At 46.5% G+C, this 14,458-nt stretch overlaps 7 protein-coding genes across 7 annotated transcripts; 3 read left to right on the top strand and 4 right to left on the bottom strand.

The window, feature by feature from the left end:
* Positions 1–906: 906 nt before the first annotated feature.
* On the bottom strand, positions 907–2,977 carry N7479_008931 (uncharacterized protein; the record flags this gene model as incomplete). The annotated part of the gene is made up of 8 exons (XM_057256624.1): positions 907–987; positions 1,089–1,719; positions 1,794–2,373; positions 2,471–2,517; positions 2,577–2,639; positions 2,699–2,730; positions 2,782–2,915; positions 2,968–2,977. 8 exons carry the CDS (start codon positions 2,975–2,977, stop codon positions 907–909), a joined length of 1,578 nt encoding a protein of 525 aa, XP_057104082.1.
* An 895-nt stretch (positions 2,978–3,872) lies between these two features.
* Positions 3,873–4,599, bottom strand: N7479_008930 (Glyoxalase/Bleomycin resistance protein/Dihydroxybiphenyl dioxygenase; the record flags this gene model as incomplete). Its single annotated transcript, XM_057256623.1, has 2 exons — positions 3,873–4,223; positions 4,351–4,599. 2 exons carry the CDS (start codon positions 4,597–4,599, stop codon positions 3,873–3,875), a joined length of 600 nt encoding a protein of 199 aa, XP_057104081.1.
* A 780-nt stretch (positions 4,600–5,379) lies between these two features.
* On the bottom strand, positions 5,380–6,558 carry N7479_008929 (uncharacterized protein; the record flags this gene model as incomplete). The annotated part of the gene is made up of 4 exons (XM_057256622.1): positions 5,380–5,729; positions 5,787–6,076; positions 6,129–6,238; positions 6,289–6,558. The coding sequence occupies 4 exons, from the start codon at positions 6,556–6,558 to the stop codon at positions 5,380–5,382; spliced, it is 1,020 nt and encodes a 339-aa protein (XP_057104080.1).
* Positions 6,559–8,046: 1,488 nt separating this feature from the next.
* On the top strand, positions 8,047–8,654 carry N7479_008928 (uncharacterized protein; the record flags this gene model as incomplete). Its single annotated transcript, XM_057256621.1, is given in 4 exon segments — positions 8,047–8,107; positions 8,187–8,250; positions 8,265–8,490; positions 8,547–8,654. 4 exon segments carry the CDS (start codon positions 8,047–8,049, stop codon positions 8,652–8,654), a joined length of 459 nt encoding a protein of 152 aa, XP_057104079.1.
* A 28-nt stretch (positions 8,655–8,682) lies between these two features.
* On the top strand, positions 8,683–9,544 carry N7479_008927 (uncharacterized protein; the record flags this gene model as incomplete). The annotated part of the gene is made up of 3 exons (XM_057256620.1): positions 8,683–8,901; positions 8,952–9,023; positions 9,047–9,544. 3 exons carry the CDS (start codon positions 8,683–8,685, stop codon positions 9,542–9,544), a joined length of 789 nt encoding a protein of 262 aa, XP_057104078.1.
* Positions 9,545–11,389: 1,845 nt separating this feature from the next.
* N7479_008926 (Glycoside hydrolase family 13) lies at positions 11,390–12,629 on the top strand (the record flags this gene model as incomplete). The annotated part of the gene is made up of 2 exons (XM_057256619.1): positions 11,390–11,491; positions 11,544–12,629. The coding sequence occupies 2 exons, from the start codon at positions 11,390–11,392 to the stop codon at positions 12,627–12,629; spliced, it is 1,188 nt and encodes a 395-aa protein (XP_057104077.1).
* Positions 12,630–13,110: 481 nt separating this feature from the next.
* N7479_008925 (serine/threonine-protein phosphatase 2A activator) lies at positions 13,111–14,370 on the bottom strand (the record flags this gene model as incomplete). The annotated part of the gene is made up of 1 exon (XM_057256618.1): positions 13,111–14,370. One exon carries the CDS (start codon positions 14,368–14,370, stop codon positions 13,111–13,113), a length of 1,260 nt encoding a protein of 419 aa, XP_057104076.1.
* Positions 14,371–14,458: the final 88 nt, after the last annotated feature.

Here is a 14,458-nt window from a genome sequence, read left to right as displayed (position 1 = left end):
TGTCCGCATGTGGATATACAGGGAGATGATCACAATTCTTCCATTGCCGCCGTCAAAATATCCAAGTCTTGGTCTATCTCGGAGATGGCGTTAGATCTTTACATCCTCAGCGTATGATATTCCTGGACACGTTCCTTCCAAATACAAAATAGAAGAGAGGCAGCTCCCTAGCGTTATGCTCCCACGCGGAGGGCCACTGGTTTGTAACTAAAAGCCTTTCCGTCTGTTATTGTCTGGAGGTTCCGCTTCCGGTTTCAACCGGATACGCTGTTCTTTGTCCAAAGTACCGTGGCGGGAGAGGAAGGGATGAAGAACATGTCTATATACTTATGGAAATGTGGGAACAGTACACTACACGGATTGCATCGATATACTTCGAAAGTGCATCAACAAGGGTTCCGTAGACCCTTCGCGTGTGGCAATAGGTGGCTGGTCGCATGGCGGGTTCTTGTCGTATCTCGCAGTCACCCGCAATCATTTCCAATTTCAAGGAGCCGTATATGGCGCAGATGTAGTGGGCTGGGACGTTATGACGATGACAAGGGATGCATACTGGTTTCAGGGTTGTTTATCCGGTGTCGCGCCATGGGATGTGGATGTGAATGCAGTACCTGACGAAAAGCAAGATTACGTGGAATTGAAAACGAAGAAATGGTTAAAAACATGAATGGTTAACGGGGAAGCCCATTATAGAATATGCGTAATGTGAAGACAGCCATCTTGATTCTCCGTGGTGAGAATGACGCGCGTGTGCCCTTGACACAGGCTATTTCCTGTTACCGAGCGTGTGTCCACAATAATCTGCCTGTCGACTTGGTGACATATCCTCGAGAACGACATTTGATTACTGAGAGAGAACATGTCATTGGTATGTGGAAGCGGATGAGGCAGTGTTTTGTGAGAGCGCTAGATTTTCACGAGACCAATGAAAGTTTCGAAGAGTGCTTGCAGTTTGACAAACAATTTGATTAGCTTTGATGTTGAATCCTAGCATACAGCTAGCTTGATCTAGAGTTTCGAAGACTCGCTCAAAAAGCGATGCCCAAACATCACCTTAGACGGCAATTCGATACCCCAAGCAATCTTACAATCCAACTTTGTATGATTCTGCTCATTGCTCCCCGTTGTATCGAAGGCTTGACAATATCCCGGTAGACAAACTCGCCAACCCCACCCTCACCTAACAGAACCCAGCTGCGAGCAATCTCTATCGCGACCTCATCCCCATCACGTTCTGTATCCAAAGCTAGGAGAGCCCCTGCAAGGATCCAGGCAAAGGTGAACATGATCCTCCGGGCATCAGCCAGTAGTGCAGTTTGTGGACGAGTAGGTGTCATGCGACAAAGGAAAGAATACAAAGCCTGCCTCAATGCCCCGGCGAGATACGGCGTACGGATCAAAGACAAAACACGAATGAGCCACCCGGAAAAAATAGATAAATTATCACCTTTTATGAGGAAACGGACTATTTCACTAGCCAGCACATTCGTTGTACCCTCCCAGATCGGATACACGGCTGCAGCACGGAGAAGGGGTGAAATGTTGAATTCAGGCTCGTCTGGTTCATCAATGTATCCAACTCCACCCATCGCTTCCTGGCATTCTTGAACGCCCACCATCGACATCTTACTAACAACCCCCTTGCACGTGGCGGTTAGGACTCGGAAGACAACCTTTGCTTCGGTAAGATTCTGAGGCATATGCGCATGTTCCGCGGTGCTAGACGGATTTTCGATCAAACTCATTACCGAAATCGTAAAAAAGGCAAGATTTATAGCGCCGCGATGCTTTACCTCTCCATATCTGCCAGGAGACGCAGATGCATCGGAATCAACCATAATGGCTCCCCGACAGTGGTCCGTGACTTAGCGAAATTTTTCGTGGTGCTAATAGCACGACGCCAGGTTGATAGTGTTCCAAGAAGCGTCTGAATGCAAGTGGTTTTTAACAGTGGAGCAATAGTCTGAATGCCTTGATCAAGCTCACCAACTAGGTGAGCGCGCATGCCCCTGAGTTCCAGTTCAGCTGTGGGTAGTTCCTTGGTACTAAGTTTGTTCTTTAGGCGGTGGATGCGCACGCCATTGGATAATTGTTCTGGCTTTCCATCCGCTCCAATGGAAGTTTTCCGTAATGGGGCGATAAATGTGCTCAGTTTCCCAGAATCCGTTTTGGCTAAGAGAAAAGCGACGTTGGCATCTGTCGCGGAGGAAAAGAACTTGAATCCGCTGATCAGGTAGTCACCCTCGGCGAGGACGTCTGATGTTTTTGATCCTTGGGGCAAGGGTGCATATGTAGCCCATGTTTCTGTGTTTTGAACGTCGCTCCCGCCTGCTCTTTCCGTCATCCATACCAGATGTCCAGTAGTCATCACCTCTAGAGGTAAGTTTCCGAAACAGAGTGTGTAAAATATGGTCACTCGGAGGATCTTTGAGGCGTTGTGACAATACAAATGCCGCTCTATCGGACATACTCATCGGACATCTGTACATTGACGATGAGGGGACGTATAAGTACACTCTTGAGGTCCGGTAGTTAGTATCCACGCCCATGAGATAACAGAAGAAACTGTAACGTACGCAGCATATTGAACAGTGCGCCTATGAACGCCGTACGTGTGGTCGTATCCTAGCGAGACAACTCTAAAACATCCGTATGAGTGCCAAATGAATATCAAGAAATAGATGGATCAAAGACTGACCCATGCTTAGCCCCCCACTTTCCTAACTGCTTCTACCCCTCAGTTGTAATCAGTTTGTCATACCTATATCACTGGCCCCAGACATTGTAATTCTTGATATATGGCAGGTTGGTTTCTGCGTCGGCATTCCATGCAAAGATTTGGGGCGAAACAGCCGCCTCGCCAAGTTGAGTGAGGTGAGGTTCAATCATGTTGAGTGTGTCTGCAGGAAAATACCCTGTTATCTTCGAGTTAGATTAAATGAAAGTTGGAAGCTGCGCTGGACTTACACCCTAACATTCGTTGCAGGCTGGGTGAATATTCCGGACTCTGCGGAAGCAGGAATTCGAGACTGGGTATTCATGTATCATAGATATTGGCTGGAGTCCGAAAATCACCGAGACGAGCTGTTCTTTGAATTCCACTGCGGGGAAGTTGCTTGTCGACCGCAGTCCTTTGGCATCACAGAGCCTGGGAAACGTTTAGAAAGGCACGATTGACACAAGAACTTGCAGATTGGGTTAAACAAAACTCAATGACCATATATTCTTTGTCGAGAGCAAGTTACAGAGAGTTTTATCGCAAATAGGTTCTAACCGAGGTAGACACCGAACTGATTTATTTTTTTATATGTATCTCTCCATCAGCAAAGGGTCCCTTGCTTGGACTGACTATTGAATCCTCTATTACACTTTCTATGGACCAAGCAAGTCGCTGCTCAATATGCCCTCGTCTTCCACCTTCCTATTTATTGAAATTCCCAATATCAACCTCTGGAATTCTTTCTTCCAACGAAAAGATGAGCTGTACCCAGATGATAAGAATATGATAGTCATTTACTAAGACACCGATACGTAGAACACCATATCAACGAGACTGTCAAGGTGAAATTGAATCTAAAATAGACTGGAACAGGTTTGGAGACAGACGACAGTAGGAGATGTCAATAACTTGATATTATTCTAAAAGCCAAGCTTACTTATCTTAATCTTAAATTGCCTTCCCTATGTCGAGGCAAGGATCTTAAAATGGAAACCAAAAGAAGGCAATGGAAGTGAATGTCAGAGACGAAAAGTGATTTGCAGTTAGACTTTCAGAGAGAAGGGAGAGACAAGTAGGCCGAAAATGTGCTTCCATGTTGAATTGGTAGCCGGCAAAAATGCACATGTCAATGCACTAAATTTCCAGCGCCATGTCACATATCAATCAACGGCAGATCATCGAGCCCTCTCGGTCCAATAGACGGTCTCTTCAGCAGTTCTGCTTCAGGTATACCTTCTTGAAGTTTACGGATCATCTCCTCGGGATCAAACTCGACACCGAGTGGGTTTTCTGCCATTTCGGGGCCCGTCATATATGCATTGATCTCTTCGATATCTTGAAAACAGTCCACTTGCGTTTCAAGTTGATTTCCATCTGGATCGCGGTAGTACATGCTGACAGTGACTCCATGGTTGACGGTCCAGATGGGAGAAACTCCCTGAGCTGCACGCTGTCGATAGGCAACAAGCAACTCCTCGAGGGAGTTGAAAGTAAAGGAGATGTGCTATATTTCATGCGCGTTTGTTAGCCCTTCTGGCACTACATGGGCACAAGGAAGTTTTGTATGAATGATAGGGCAAGAAGCAGTAAGGTAGTAGTGCAGTTTAGTCTCAACAGATGGAGTAGTTTACCTCTAGTCCACAAGTCTTTGGGTTTCTCGGTCCAACGTTGGGCAATGCAGCGATTGCGATCCGATGATGCTCATCATCGTACGTAATGAAGGACAGGACATCATTTTCCCACGACGCCTGGCCCCCCAAAAACTTTTTGTAGAATTCGGTCATAGTCAAAAAATTCTCAGGTGTCGTCCGGAGGACAACATGGGCCAGCCTTACTGGTGACACGGTCTTCGCAGGCAGGTGAGTCAAGTTTAACACCATTTTGATCTGATAAATGAACAGAGAGAAGAAATAACGATGCAAGGTCTGTGATGAATAACATAACCTAACAATTCGGTTCTAAATGTGTGCTTTTATAATGAAATCCGTCTTCTAAACACGGAAAAATATAACAGAATGATCAGCAGAGTTATAGAGCTGAATCCAATAGCTTCGACTGGTTTAACCCACACCCCGCCACGATACCGACTCTAACCGGTGTCCTAGACTATGCGGTAGCCTATAATATTGCTAAAAAAAAATATAAAAGGCAGTTACAAAGTGGAGTTAAACGCTTGATCATAATGCGGCCCACTCATATCCCTACGGGATAACACCACCACCACCTTGGCAAGCATGTTTTCCGCTGACTCATCGGGAAAATCGCGTACTTATGGAGCAGTTATGCTAGGATGGTCGAATTATCAAGCTAATTATGGAGACTTATAAACCCGTTGGGACCTTGACAGGGATTGATCGTCGCCAGTGGTGGATACTATCCACACGGCGTAGCGGAATATATATTCACTACCTTGGGGTTATAGTCAGTATTCTCCTTCACCGAGCGTAGCCTTCACTACCGATATTAGAATAGTATAATTAGTCGGTCGTTCTGAATGTTGAAGAGATAGTTGAATCTAGGCTCTTTTGTAGAAAGCGATCAAATATTAATCCCGCCTACTGCCAATCCGAGGCAACCTTAAGAACCCTGCAGTTATTGGTTTTCACATATAGGAACTTCATTATTAAAATCTTGAGAAGCTTGATGCACTCTTTTTTCCATCATCCCATTTTCATGGCATTAAATTGAGTGATCAGTTGCCTCACTTGCTCCATATCCGTTTGGTCATATTTACCAAGCATGCGTTTAGAGACGTTATGTTCGCCGGTATTCGACCGTATGCTCTCCAATAACACATTACATAGCAGCCAATACTCTGAAGCACTTCTCATAAATCCATCGCGCCTCCACGGTTCATCCGAAAAATTGACGATATTGTCATCGTCTAGGTTAGATAGAAGATGCATTTGATCCCATGCATTTTTCCAGTTCTTCATCCCGCGCTCGATGTTCTCAAAGGCTGTGGGAGGTGCAAGGGCATTTTGGAGCTGATATATAGACACACATAAAGCTGGGCTGGGTTAGATGAATCACGGAATAAGTGCAAGGCTTTGGCTTTTTCCCTTACCAGAAATTATCACAAACATGTTCAGTATTCCAAAACGAGAGTATGTCTCAAGGCAAACCTCAGTGTCACCTTGGCAGATCGTTTCGATAGCAGTGGATACAGAGGGATGATCAAGCACTTCATCCGCCCATTTCTTCAAATGCTGAAAGCACTGGTTGGCCGATCCAGCTTGAAATGCTGCCTCAGGGCAATTGATATGCATCTCCAATTCATGTCCGAAGATCTGCGCCGGTGTGTTATGGAATATTACGAAGGCTGAGTCAAACAAAAAAAAGACATAACTCAGTGTACTGGCATATTGTTAGTGGACTAGGCCGGTGTTGGGGGCCAGATATGTTTTACCGAATTGTTTCCTCCTTCTGGATGTAGGCTTGCCAGTCAAAGTTCGACGCATCGTTTATGAGCCAAAAGGTTTGGTGGATGGCGGACCTAAGGACCAGATCTCTTGCAACCTTTATGCGAGTGAGAATACTTCCTGAATAATTCTGGAGCTTTAACTTACAGCCACAAGTGTACTATATCGTCGACGTCGAATCCTTCGCTGCGCTATCTCCGATCCCTCCCAGTTCTGAAAAAGGCAAACAAGATACGCCGCCTGTAGAGCCTCCAGCCTTTGGGACTTGCTGTTTGCATTTTCATTCACACGGGCCTCGAGATATTCTTCTTGGAGAGACTCTTCATCGAAGACCATCTCCTCCACAGCATCAAACCATATTTCTGCATTTTGATCATTCCTTTTGTTTGGTAGAACACAAGATCCAATGATAGCCATTGATGTTAGCAATATGGGAGAAGCTTTGGTGGGGTTGAAAGAGGGTTTATGTAAGATTGGACAGTTGGGATACCAGGAAGCCCAGAAGGCTTCAAGATATCTGCAAAGATTTGGCGGGGAGAAGAAGTGATAGCACATTTTCTCGACAATGGGCGACCATTCCAATCTCACTGGGCTCCTCCGTGACTTGTAGCGTATCGTCTCCTTGAGTCCCATCACTATCTCATGTGTTTTGAATGCCAGAGGATGAACAGCCCATTCAAGAAAAGGATCCGGTCTACCATCTGAGGGGGCATTCAAGTGACTGGTTTTCTGATAGACCATTTGCAAATACGATGCGAGGCTGGTCGGCTCAATGCCATCGAAGTGATCTAAACCGAAACTAGAGGAAGATGCATTTGAGGGGGGTTGTAGACTTTCCGCCTCTGAGAAGCTGGGAGGCACCGTTTGACTGACACCTCGGCAGTCGAAACAGTTCGTAAGCCCAGTCGAGCCAGTGTGCCGAGCCAGAAATTCAAACTTGATGCTAGATTGTGAAGGAATCGACATTGGGTCACAAGACCGGCTTATTGAAGTGGGTGACAGTGTCAGTCCAGGCCAATCCTGCAATATTTCGTAGCCTGGTGGTGACAGGCGAGAATGATGTAACCCATCAAGTCGAGTCGAGGGAGGAGTGAACCCCAAACCTAAGCAGGGTAAGCCGTTCAAATCAATTTCGTATCGATCCGATGATTCATTGTACTCTTCGAAATTTCTAGGCGTTGTTCTGGTTTCTTTGGAGACTGTATACACACATTCCTGCTGCTTGGAGATGCATGTATTGCAGGGAAGTCCAGCGCTGCACGCCCTCTTCAGCTTCATACACCGGTCACAGGCCTTTCTCTTCTTCCCCCGAGTGCGATGGGGGGTGGACGGAATTGGGGCACCAGTTTCTAACCGGGTCCTACATGTCTTCATGTGGCGAGTAAGCGCATCGCTTTACCCGATTTAGCTTGAGACATGGCCTGGATGGAGTGGGATCGATACCTGCGAGTGAACAGTCGCTGACAGAACTGACATATCACTGGATGTCTATCTCCATCTGAAAAGGACTACAGCTTAGTTCAAAAAGCGGAGCCGCGAAGAGAAGGATGGGTGCAGTACGAGATCCTAAGTGACGATGTAGCTGCTCGAGGGTATCGAATTCAGCTGCGCCAGTGAATTTTTCGATGTCCATATCATCTGTTGAGGATGATTGTTTCGAAAAGAGGGAATTATGCGGACTGGCGTATGAACCAGAGAGAACGTCACCCCGCAAGCCCCAGGAAGTGGATAATTTCCCGCCGATGACTTCCAGGCGGGAATTGCCCACCCCCACAAGTGCAATACCGGTGTACAGTTGCGGATTACGATGGCTGAACTAGTATGAACCGTTTATTTACATTAGTCTAATGTTGAAGATATGTCTCCACAAAAATCTATGCTTCTTTCCACTCATCGTCTTCAAACATGGCTACTCCTCTTGCCTTGCCTCCCAATACCAGCCAGGAAAGTTTTGCGCGTTTCCTTGGTGAAGTGTCCAAGAGCTAGACGATGGATCATATCTCGAACAGCCTCGTACTCATGATTCTCATCATATCATTGATCAGGAGTACTTCTTGGCTTCGGCTGTGATCTGCCCGCGCTCTGTACCAAATCTTCAGGCCATCGTCCGTATTGCCAACGAGTCCCAAATTCTCTCTATGGTCTACATCCATTGGTCGCAACTCCGGTTATGGGGCCGCTGCTCCTAGGCTGCGCGGAAGTATCGTTATTGACCTTGGAAGACATATGAATCGAGTCCTCGAGGTTAATGTCGACGAGGCCTATGCTATTGTGGAGCCCGGTATTACTTTCGCTGACCTTCACCAGTACCTAGTCGATAACAGCCTAAGAGATACGCTCTGGATTGATGTAATTTATCAATAGATATTTTGAATTTCACGAGCTGATAGGTATTGTCTTGTTAGGTTATCGACCTGGGTGGTAGGTCGGTTCTTGGGAAATACTGTGGAGAGGGGAGTAGGATGTACACCTTACAGAGGCAGGTCTTAAGCCATATTATATGCAAATGTTGAAGTTCTGACCTTTTCAGACCACTGAATGATGCACTGCGGAATGGAGGTCGTGCTTCCTCGCGGAGAACTGATGCGGACTGGTATGGGCGCAATGTCACAACCAAAGAAACCCGATGAACCAGCTGTTCCATTACATGAGGATCGTCCCAATAAATGCTGGCAACTATTTCCCTGCGGCTTTAGGCCATCTAACGATGGGCTATTCTCTCAGATTAGTTTGGGCATAGTAACAAAAATGGGATTATGGGTGGGTAGCACGCGAACAATCATTATTAATTTTAATTCTAACAATCATAGCTCATGCCAAACCCTGGAGGATATCAATTCTATCTCATCACATTCCCCAGAGATGAGGATCTTCATCAAGCTGTCGACATTATCCGGCCTATCAGACTCGTAAATATGCTCCCCTTTTAATTCCCCATATTATTTTAGATGCTGCTGTCCTGGGAATAAACGCGGACTACACATCGACAAAAGGGCCCCTTGACAATGATGAGCTTGACGTGATTGGCAAGCGCCTGAATCTCGGCCGATGGGACTTCTATGGGGCTTTGTATGGTCCTGAACCAACTCGGAATGCTCTTCGAGGTATCATCAAAGGTGCTTTTTCGGTCACCAAGGGAGCAAAATGCTACTTTCCGAATGATATAAAGGAGAACTGTGTGTTATATACCAGAGACAAAATATTCCAAAGAATCCCAACCTTCGAGGAGCTGAAGTGGGCTGACTGGGTTCCTAATGGTGCTTATTTATTCTTCTCGCCTATCAGCAAGTTTTCCGGTGATGATGCAATACTTCAGTATTTTGTTACAAAGAAGCGAGTCCGGGAAGCAGGGCTGGACTTCATAGGAACTTTTACGGTTGGTATACGAGAGATAAGTAAGTAAAGTGGTTTTTCAAAACGTCAAAAGAGTCTATATTGCTAATCGGAACATGCAAAACACATGGTATGTATCGTCTGTGATCGCAGAGACCCTGATTCAAAGAAAGGAACCCACTGGCTCGTCAAGAGATTGATTGATGATTGCTCAGCCCACGGCTGGGGCGAATATCGCACTTATCTGGCACTAATGGACCAGATTGCGGAAACGTACAACTGGAACAGCAACATCCTTATGAGATTCAATGAGGCCATCAAAACTACACTTGACCCCAATAGGGGAAGAATGGGATTTGGCCATCAACCTACGCAAAGAATGTATGCAAGTTGTGATTACGAATTCGTCAAACTATTTGGATTTGCTTGGTTTTGGGTATATGTAGCGGAAACATATCTCTACATATACCGCTACTCTACCGTAAATTCAAATCTCATCGTTAAAAGTACATACTATCTAAAAAACAGGCCTGCCTACTTCAAGTGTACAACCCTCGTACCAATGCCCAGGACACTACATATGTACCTATAGTAATTGTATTAAATTAGGATCCCCACCCTGCATTTCCGAGACCATCGGGGTATGTACACTAAGGCGCTCTCTTGTGGCTTGCGTACATATACTATGAAGCTAATTATTAATTCTAAGTTCACATTAAAGATATATACTTTCTATGAGTCGAGAAGTCATGGTAGTAGTAGATTCTCCATTCTTCAGCTCAGGAAAAGTACCTTGAAGAGTCTCAATTTTGACATGGAAATAAGGAAATCATTAGTACATACGTAATTAGCCTAAAATATCGAAAGAACCCCACAAACATAGAGATATAATCTAATTCTCGGTGAGCCTAACTCGACTTGGGCGTCCTCATATATGCGCCAGTAGCTGAGATAGGAAAGTCTCTCCTAGTATAGGAAATGTACTCCATAGCGGTACTTATGTAGTGGATTTACCCTCTAAATTCTTGGCCTATATTCCATTCTGCTTTTCAGAAGGTGCTCGATGTCTTGTATTAGTTTTTAGGTCTCGGTTACCTCACAGTAGGAAGTGGATGACGATGCATTTTGACATGCAGTGCTGCTTTTCACCTCGCAGCATGTAGCTGCATTGGAATGCGTCTATACCGAGCTGTGCCGGACATTGAGAGTGGCGTAGCCACTAAGTCACCGAGGTATCTTCAGCTGACATTCGACACGCGTTACAGCAAGTGATATAGTCTGACGCCCGTGGCGCAATTGGGCGCCCCTTAGGAGTAGGCCAGCGCAATGGTGAAGAAGCGTAATATATTGTGGCGGCGTAGTAATACGTGGGGAAAAGTCAGACGTGGGGAATGCAACCCTAAAAATACTGCGGCCTTAGAATAAATAAGCACACGGATTTGGGTAATTAGGAGTTGGTTCCAGGTCACTCACTTGTTCTAGTACAATTTTCGATTGTGATTCCAATATATCAGGGTAGAAGAGGCAAATATCCCGAAGAAATATAAATGCCGAACGCTGCTGTCGCTTAACTGTGCCGATTACCCAGTTAGTATATATGGGGAAGCGGGGATTTATCGGCTTTTTTTCTTACTGAGGCTATGAATTATCGGCTTACACCGTACATCCCTTTGCCCTAGCGGCTGTCGGACAATTATCGGACTACGCGCAACAAAAGGAAATACGACTGCGAAGACAGGAAAAAGCGTACGCATTCAGACTTTCAAGCCGACGGAAGTGTAGGATCACGATATGAATGGTTGACACGTTCGAATAGCAATCATGGGAATACATATATAAGGGGGCGACGCTTCGCTCGATTCATGAGCCAGCAGCTTCTATCCAGACTTCAAACGACTGAGAAAGAACATCCAAGATGAAGACATCCTCTATTCTGACCCTGGCCGGTCTGTTGGCCACAGTCAATGCTCATGGATACCTGACCATTCCCTCAAGTCGCACTCGACTTGGATTCGAGGTAAGATCTCAGACGAGTTCATGGATGCAAGATATCAAACTCACCTTAGTAGGCTGGCATTGATACCTGCCCTGAATGCTCCATCCTTGAACCAGTCGCTGCTTGGCCCGACCTTGAAGCAGCCCAAGTTGGCCGAAGTGGACCATGTGGTTACAATGCCCGAGTTAGTGTTGATTATAACCAGCCCAGTGCTCACTGGGGCAACTCCGTAGTCGCCACATATACCGCCAACGACATTGTCGAAGTGCAATGGTGTGTCGACAACAATGGAGACCATGGTGGCATGTTTACCTACGGTATCTGTCAGAATCAGACACTAGTCGACTTGTTCCTGGATCCAAACTACCTCCCAACCAATGATGAGAAACAAGCTGCCGAAGATTGTTTCCTGGACGGCGAATTGAAATGTACAGATGTTACTGGACAGACCTGTGGCTACAGTCCTGACTGCACTTCCGATCAACCCTGCTGGCGTAATGATTGGTTTACCTGCAACAAGTTCAGCGCCGACACCAACCGCGGCTGCCAGGGCGTGGATGGCGCCCCATTGAACTCCTGCAAGACAACTATCGCTGGTGGCTACACCGTTACGAAGAAGATCAAAATTCCCGACTACAACTCGGCACACACCTTGCTGCGTTTCCGGTGGAACTCATTCCAGACGGCCCAAGCCTATCTTCACTGTGCTGATATTGCTATTGGGGGTGGTTCGGGTCCAGGATCAACTTCGACCAAAACCACTGCTACGACTTTGACCGCTACGACGAGCAAAACAACCACATCTACATCCACAACCACCACCACCACCCCCGCATGCGCTACTACTGCCGTCCCGGTAGCTTTCAACGAGCTAGTGACCACGGCATATGGCCAGAATATCTTCCTCACTGGGTCGATTAGTCAGTTAAGCTCTTGGTCTACCACATCGGCAATTGCTCTATCTGCAAGCTCATACACATCGTCCAACCCATTGTGGACTACCAGTCTTACCCTTCCCGCTGGCACCACGTTTGAGTACAAGTTCTTCAGGAAGAACACCGATGGTAGCATTACATGGGAAAGCGATCCTAACCGGAGCTACACTGTACCATCAGGCTGCTCTGGGACTGCAGCTACTGCAGGTGGAAGCTGGCGGTAGAGAATGCCGGGAAAGACATACCGTGGATAGAGAGACTAGGTAACGTGGTGGGCGGTTGTATCGAATATGTACATAGTTTTATTACAGATTGTATTGACAGAATTTGATCAAGCAGAATTCAAGGACAAACGTCAATATGTGAGCAATCATTCGTTCCAAAATCATCTATAGAATTGGAGGCAACACATTTTACGGAATACTTGCATCGTAACCTGTTCTCACTAGGTCCACCTAGGCAGGGCTGTAGAACAATTCCGCGGTGCATGCGAAAATGACATTAATTTCATGATCGGCAAAGAGCTATCGTATATGGGGTATACTAAGGAATACCTACATAGATAGGTATATACCTGGGATAATTAGCAAGAGTAGAGACATCTAAGAATAAGAATAGGAGAATTATCTTTATTGGCATTTCCTAATATGCTAGTCATGTTGATTTTATTATTTTATTAGCATGCCCATATTCCTACCTGCGACCTTAATCGAAAGGAATTGGGCGCAGATTGGATCCGCCCATACGCTTACGCATCTCAGCGCCCGCAGCTACGGTACTGGGTACCTTGATACCGCAACAATCACCGAACCAGTCTGCGCTCTCATGAGGATGGTCGTGGCCATGGGCATGGTCATGACCGTCATGCTCAGCACCTTCCTCGGAAGGGTCGGTCATGCCTTCAGCAGCAGGAAGGAGACTTCCGAACAAGAAATGTTGCATAATAGGAAGTTTTCCCAACACTTCCTTAACAAACATCTTCTTCATGCCGCTCTCAACCTTAGTCCAATTCTTAGAACCAGAGATATCATCCAGCATAGGGCTGTGCCAACGCAGTCCCTTCACAGTCTTGACACTGTCAACCCACCGGACCTGATCCAGATATAGATAGTTATCACCCTCCTCATCCAAAGTAGCTGTGTTGTGAATACCCAACGGAGTGATATACGGGTGCCCAACAAGCTGGCTAGCTCCGAACAAAAACGGGAGGAAATGGTAGTCATCTAAACCCCAGACACCGTGCGATCCAGCTGGCTCAAGGTAGTAGGCTGACTGGATCTCCCGCATGAGATGCATGTACTCGACATAGACCTTGACCACGACGGCGGGGAAGTCGCTGGCGGAGAGAAGTCCGAGCTGATACAAACATAGCAGCCACATCATGAAATTGAGTTCATGACCGGAGCCGTAGTCAATACGCTCTCGTGAGCCCAGAGAGTTGATTAGATATGTCGAGGCTTCCTCAGTTGGGCCAGCGTCTTTCAGCCCAAGAATGTTGGTGTGCCATGATGCGCTCTGGGCGCTTACGTCGTCGCACAATGCTCTGAAGGCGGGATTGCCGAATCGGGATCCACCTTGGTCGATTGGCGGATTTTTAGCTAGGAGAGAGCGTATTTGAGTGATCACCGAGAGGACCTTCGAGATGGATTCTGATTGAGGCTTTTTCTGGAGATCGGTGAAAGAATATCCTCGCACAGAATCAGTTAGCCCGAAGACGAAGGCGAGGACAAGTTTGTAGGTTGAAGATGAGAGGAACAGTTCATGGTCTTTAGGGGATAGGATGCGGCGAATTGGTTGGCGGTACTGGTGGGCGGAGAGGTCTGGCGGCGAAGGAAGAGGAGGGGTTGTTGGAGTGAGGTCTCGGGAATTGGGGTTTGACCTGCGGGTATTTGACCGCAACTGAGAAAGTTTTTGGGAAAGATCCACCTTCCCTGTAGGAGATGGTACGGATTCCTGTGATGCCATTATGTTGGCCAAGTGCACATGTGAGGGGAAAGGAAATCGATAAGTCGGATAAGTCGAGAATAAGCATGAAATAGGACTGACCGCCTGC

Source organism: Penicillium vulpinum, assembly GCF_028829585.1.
Source record: "Penicillium vulpinum strain IBT 29486 chromosome Unknown utg000004l_segment0_segment0, whole genome shotgun sequence".
Taxonomy (NCBI): Eukaryota; Fungi; Ascomycota; class Eurotiomycetes; order Eurotiales; family Aspergillaceae; genus Penicillium; species Penicillium vulpinum.
This window is presented reverse-complemented; position numbering and strand designations above follow the sequence as displayed.